Genomic DNA, 6,872 nt, shown 5'->3' on the forward strand with positions numbered 1-6,872 from the left:
ACAGCAAATTATAATTTGTTTTTCTCGATGAAACGCACCATAATTTTTCATCCTTGATTAATAACACCAGATTTAAATTTTGTGAATCTAAATAAACTTAGAATCTAAATCCGAAAGGGACTTGAATTACGTTTATCAAATTTGGTCAACATAAACACTTTAACATTTGGTAATCACCATCATAATTCTTAATCATTTATGAAAAGTGAAATGCATTCACGTTACCTCAGAATCGCAGTCATAGGTCGTTGATGCAGATCAGAGATCAGATCAAAAAGCATGACATTTTTACATTTTACATGAAACCCAATAAGAATGATCCAGTTTTGAATCAATCATGCAACCCTACAAGAATAATAAATGTACCGTTTGCATGTATATGAATCTAAACTTTGGTCAAACTTTTAATTGCAATTATAACAAGTCTCAAAAATGTTAAAATAATTTGGCCACATCTGGACTATAAAAAAACAATCAGCACAACAAACCCTTAATAATGATTATTTTTTATGTAGATGCACAAGAAATGCAATGTAAACACAAATAACAGACAATTCACCAGCCAGAAAAATATTTTAATCCTTCTCCAGTTTACTTTTTTAATGCACAATACATGGGTATGAGATTCTTTAAAAATCTAAAAAATGTCTTCACAATTCAATGTTGTCACAGCACCATTCAAAAGAGTAAAGCCAAGGGTTACATGAAAGCATAATGCAGAAACACAAAGAGTGTTGTACATAAATTAGTTTCAACAAACAGCTACTAAGACACTGACTCTTCACAAACATCAGGCGACTTCACCAGCATGGTTCCTTTTCTCTGTAAGATCAAAGACAAAACTTCAGACTGTCAGGAGAGTTGCTTCATGGATGAACATTATGTGCTAATGTCATGGATAAAAGATTGAAAAGGAATGACAGTAACCTTATCTGTCCTTGTTAGTTCTCAGGTCTGTGGTAACTGGGTCGTGTTGGATTGTCTGGTGCAGCATGAGGGCCATGAGACCTGCACGATTAGTCATGGCTGTTTTTAGATTGCGCTCCTGCTCAAACAATTCATCCAACTTGTACCACTAGGGAAGGAGAAGACATAATGGGAATGACTGAAGAAATGAAAGATTAAGATTCATGAATGCAATCCTGTGGGAAAGCAAGAACATCTTAATCACTTTGAGATTATTACACAGCTATTTTCTTTGATCCAAATAAACCAATTCTTTCCTTCAAATAAACGATTCCTTTGCAAATGCACTGACCACTCTGACTCGTTCCAGGTCCACTTCGGCCCTGCGGAGCTTCTCCCAGCAGTAGTGTTTGTTACACTTGCGTTTGGACACCTTGCAATATTCTCCGGTGGGTTCAAATACATCACGAACCAATGGACAACCACAGACCTCATCAGCAGGGACCTGCATGCATATATTCACAATTCTGATTAATGTCCTTAATATCTATGCAGTTTAAATGTTTATGTATCAAATGCATGTGGTAAAGTACCTTTGGGTCTCTGGAGTGTTCTGGACAGAGAACCTGCAGTCTCTTACAGTAGGTTTTGCTTTGTGGATTGTAAACATCACAGAAGAGCCGAGTAGCACTATTATTCAAGAAGAAAAACAGCCGAAATAATGAGACTTTAAGATTGTGTGCAAATATATTATTTGTTTACTTTTTTAGACATTTTTTAGATATATATATATATATATATATATATAGAACAGTACACTGAAGAAATGCATGATATAGGCATATAGAAAACAAATATAAAATAAATATCAAAGATTTATTTTACATGAAGCAGTTATATATATGTGTGTGTGTGTATGTAGGTGTGTGTGTAAAAAAATATGTATAATGTTAAAAATATTTTTATTTCAAATACGGTAAATGCTGTTCTTCTACACTTTCTATTAATGATAGATAATGATACTGTAACTGATTTCAACATTGATAATACAAAAAAATTTTGAGCAACAAATCAGCACATTATCAGATCATGTGACACTGTTTTTCCAATATTAATGTTTTTACTGTATTTTTGATCAAATAAATGCAGCTTTGTTAAGCAGAAGAGACTTAAAAACATTAAAGGGGTCATAAACGGAGACATTTTTCACTCAAAACTTTCTCAACTAGTCTAAAAAAAGCTTATACTAAAGCCAATTTTGAAAAAAAAAAAGTGTAATAGAGTGGATAAACCCCGCCTCCGCAGAAGATCATCAACGCCTGGTTTATCATCTCTGCCTTTAGCTCCGCCCATTGGTTCTCACATGTAGTGCAAATAATGAGAGAGACGAACACATGCTCTGAAGACAAGATGCTGTGCAATGCCAAATTGAGGACAAACACAAGGTGTGTCCCAAATCGCGTACTTACGCACTATTTTAAGATGTTTTGTAGTATAAATATGTGTGAGAAGTGCGATCACACTGAAAATTCCAAAAAGAACTTTAAACACCCGGATGATGCAATTAAATAACACTTCATGCAACTGTTGCAGCTTTAATTTTGTATCGGAGGGGGAGGGGCTCGGATCATAATTCATACACTACATGGTTGAGTACATAGTGCATAAGTCCACAGTGTATGAGTGCATCGTGTATAGTGCGTCATTTGGGACGCAGCTAGTCTTTGCATTGCCTTCCGTTGGATCCCAACATTAAAGTGGATTAGCTTTATTTTTAATGAAGTTCCAGACCATGTCAGTAAAACGTTGGCAATTTGTTCACTTCATTTCACCATAGATTCGTTTGTAAACAATGCACAATTCGATGCCAGAGTGGGCGTTTACTTCAGTCTACAATCCACCACACCTATTCAATCTTGATAACATTATAAGTGGACCTTAGAGAACTGTACAAAATAATAAAAAAAAGTAGCAGTTCATGAAAAAAACAAGCAGTTCATGACCTCTAAACATTTTTTACATTTATATCACAGTGGAAGCATGTTAATCTAAAAATGAGTACTATTAATATACTGTATATATTTATATAAAATTGTACTTGCCCCTCTATGCGAGTTGGGTACATGGAGCCAAAAGACGTCTGACTCTCATACTGGTTAGAAGAAAGAGATGAAACGTGAACAGCATTTTAAAAACATAACACTAAAACATGTGACAGTGTTTTAGGTTTACACATCACAATTTGTAAAATACAACACACCTTGGCATAGCACCTTTCCATGTGACGCAGTGCCACCTTGGGGTTAACTGGGTGACTGCAGGACACACAGAAGATTTGTAAATCTGTGTCGTCATCACCCTCATTGACCTTTGGGAAAAGAAAAGCAATATCCAGCGCACTGTTAAGAGGTCTGAACGATCATTTAACACTGAAGTCTGGAGTATAGGCTTTGCATCACAGGAATGAATGACATTTAAAATATAAGATAATTATACTGGAACATATTTACAGTGTTTTCAAAGCAACAGAATGCTGAAACTATGTTTATGATGGCTCTCACCTCTTCATCTTGCTGCACAACCTGCTGTTTGGCTTTAGCAATGATGCCCTCCAGCTCATGGAAGCGTTTCTCCATATCAGTGAGTCGCGTGCGAGCTGACTGCTGCTCACGGCGGATTCGATCTAGAAGTTTCTTGCCCTGTTCTTCAGCAATGCACGGGCTCTGCTGCCACTGCTGGATACGCTGGGGCAGGATCTCATAGATTCGACTGGCAAGACAAAATAATGTTGACAGTCTGTTTAATCTCTTACATACAACTCTCTACAACTGTAAAGTGTTTCCAGGTTTACTTGGCAGCGAGCTTCATGCCGCAGTCATCAGAGCAGTATTTAGAGCTGGCGCGTGCAGCTTCGACACATCCGGGTCCGAGGCACTGTCTGGCTCCTCCGCTGTCCCGAACCTCTGCCCGCTCGCTGTGTCTCACCCGGTCACGGTGCTTCTGTTTGGGCTTGTGCTTCCGAGACTTATTCTCCTCTTTCTTATGAATGAAAACAAAGTCTTTTAATTATGTTCCATTTTAAGCACAATGATCAATTAAAGATAATGTCATATTTGATATGCAAATTTCTCTTAAGGCTTCTAAATTATAAACATGGTCAAAACGTTGTTGTGCACATTCTACTACATCTAAACTATAAACTAAGATTTTAAATATCATCTTAAGACATATTTTGGGTGATACAGAGTGACAACTTATATACTTTACTGTATACAAGCTTTCAGAATTTTTACTTTTTGGCTACCAAATATTTTTGCTGCATATATTCTTGTTCAGTTTGGGCCTCTGAATAAAATTGAGCTCTATACTCTCATCTGTCATACCATATGATTCATTAAAGCCTGATACATCAAATATGATCCTCATCCAAAAACACAGATACAAAATGTAAAATGTATATTTTTTATAAAAATAAATTTAATATCTTGTTAAAGGTTCAAGCATTTTATGCACATATTTTTAGGACTTTACCTTTTTTTCAGATCGCTTTTCTCTTCTTTTCACATGCTTGACTTTAACAGCTCTCTTTCTCATAGCAGGGTCAGCATATGAACCGTCATCATCATCACTGTTCCAACCCTGGTAAATAAAAAATAAAAAATAATAATAATTAAAAAAAAGTTTAGGCACAACCATTTCTGCAAAAAGAAGTATCGTCAATCTCATCCAAGTATAGACATTATAAAGTAATGTACTTCCTGCACATGCATTTTATTCGATTAAAATGATTTTTATCGTTTCCCATTCAAAAGCATATGAACGGTTCTTGCATTGCTGGAAATGTGTGTCCAGAAGTTTTACCAAGATATCCAGTTGGGCTTAATTCCTTTAAAAAGGTATTTTCTGTTTCTCTGAAGTGTGATGTGATGTACCGTGCTGTGATCTCCATACTTCCCGGCACAGTAGTGCTGATACAGCTCCAGCTCATTCTCACTGTAGTCTTCAGACAGTGGGCCGTCCTGATAGTCTCTGCCCCTAGACATGGACCACTCCTCATCCTTCACTCGCAACATTTTCTGAAAAATACACAGAGTCAGTAATCATTGTCATACCTTTAAATATTCCACTAAGGCATTTGATAGAAAAAGCTAAATCACTGGCAATATGACACTTTTTACGAGAGTAAAACTCACCCTAGCGCGCACTTGACACTGCCTTAGACGACACTTCTGCCGGATCTTATTTGGGCCGCCAAACTTCTTCATGTCTTTACAGAAGTCACACAGTCCACAGTCCTCTGTGCGCATGCAGGCTTCACATTCTCCACACATGCGCGCAGATCGCTTAATCTGTGGACAAATCCCAAATATTCCCCATAGCCAGTCCAAAGGTTGACACTTGACAAACAATGTTTTTTCAGCCACGGTCTTCACAAAGCTCATTGAAATAGAGCAGCTTTATAAATCAGAATTTCTCACCCGTGACCCACACCGTCCATCCGACTTGAAATCCGGTGTGTCCTGCTGGTTATCGGTCCAGTCTGGCTCCGCTTCTTTCTCTCTGCTTTTCTTAGAACGGAATTTGATCTCTAGGGATTCATTTTTACCTAGATCACAGGATGTACATATTCAAAGGGACGTTTTTGATGCTATAATAAAAAAAAAACCCTGATAAAATAATAATTATAATTATTATATAACAAAATATAATAAATTAAAATTAAAATAAATATTTAGTTTGTTTAAAAAAAATCATTAGATAAAATAAAATGAATAATTTAAAAAATGTCTTACTGCGACACTTTTCACAGTACCAAACACGGATGGTTTTTGCCATCTTCTCGGAAATATTAATGCAGTCTCCATGAAACCACTCACTGCAGCTGTCACAAGCACTGTGTACATGAAAATAATGTGACATTATGATGCAAAATATTTGGTTTGACAAAAAAAAACTGCATGCAAACATTTAAAGAGAAACTCATCTTACATCATAAAGCAGTTCATGTCTGGTTTGCGACAAAAGCAATAAACGGGTGCATTTTTCCAGTTCAGACTCGTCTCCGGTCCGGGAGGTTGCTCCAAGTCTGACAATTCGCTGTCCTATAACATGAGAGAAAAAACTGAATGTGGATTACATTTGACATTATCTGTATGTTCTGTAACTACTTCAATCCAGACATTTACATTTCAACAACGTTCCTGTTATACAGTCTACCTGTGCAGTTTAAATTCTGCAGAATGTCACTGTATATACTGTAAAGTTTTAATATGCTCCTATATGCTATATTTTATGTATTTTCTGATGCTTTGTGATGCCAAACCTCCATTTGAATGACGACACATTTTTGTAAAAGCTATTCTGACCGGTCATGGCCATTTAGATAATATATTAAATTTCTCTCTCTCTCTCTATATATACACACACACACACACTTGATATGGCTTTTTTATATTTTTAACAAAAAAGTAGCATGTTTTTGACATGAACCATGGAACTCTTTCAAATAAATTGATTAAGTATTCTGGTGTGTGTGTGTGTGTGTGTGTATATATATATACATATATATATATATACATATATATATATATATATATATATATATATATATATATATATATATATATATATACACACACACACACACACGCATATATATATATATATATATATATATATATATATATATATATATATATATATATATATATCAAAGTACCAAGGTATTACAACCTGTACATTACTAATGACAAAACCAGAAGTGCAAAAAAATTTCACTTGCCATGACAGATTTGTCCAGTTAATGTCCAAAAGGAAGGAATGTCACCACAGTCGTCTAGAACATCTGAAGCACAAAAACTAATAAGCTATCATAACCAAGGTGAACTAAACAGCTGTGCAGTTAATTGTTTAAATAGTTTAATAGTTAATGCTTTTGTTTACACCGCGGAACTCTGCACAACAAC

General features: G+C 35.6%; 1 protein-coding gene across 1 annotated transcript; it reads right to left on the reverse strand.

Annotated features, from left to right (window-relative positions):
- Window positions 1-554: 554 nt before the first annotated feature.
- Window positions 555-6,872, reverse strand: LOC113074165 (CXXC-type zinc finger protein 1-like). The gene is made up of 15 exons (XM_026246920.1): window positions 6,689-6,872; window positions 5,896-6,008; window positions 5,700-5,800; window positions 5,385-5,512; window positions 5,100-5,255; window positions 4,839-4,982; window positions 4,438-4,545; window positions 3,758-3,945; window positions 3,468-3,675; window positions 3,167-3,274; window positions 3,009-3,058; window positions 1,500-1,596; window positions 1,259-1,411; window positions 928-1,075; window positions 555-822 (listed from the first exon to the last, which is right to left on the reverse strand). The coding sequence occupies exons 1-14, from the start codon at window positions 6,689-6,691 to the stop codon at window positions 929-931; spliced, it is 1,704 nt and encodes a 567-aa protein (XP_026102705.1). The 5' UTR covers window positions 6,692-6,872; the 3' UTR covers window positions 555-822; window position 928.

This window comes from Carassius auratus, unplaced genomic scaffold (assembly GCF_003368295.1).
Source record: "Carassius auratus strain Wakin unplaced genomic scaffold, ASM336829v1 scaf_tig00013767, whole genome shotgun sequence".
NCBI classification, from domain to species: domain Eukaryota; kingdom Metazoa; phylum Chordata; class Actinopteri; order Cypriniformes; family Cyprinidae; genus Carassius; species Carassius auratus.

Excerpts from the sequence above, each read along its gene's own strand:
- LOC113074165 (XM_026246920.1), bottom strand. Across the intron at positions 3,275-3,467 it reads TTGTGCAGCAAGATGAAGAG|GTCAATGAGGGTGATGACGA; the intron begins GTGAGAGCCATC and ends CTTTTCCCAAAG. Across the intron at positions 1,076-1,258 it reads ACCTGGAACGAGTCAGAGTG|TGGTACAAGTTGGATGAATT; the intron begins GTCAGTGCATTT and ends CTCCTTCCCTAG.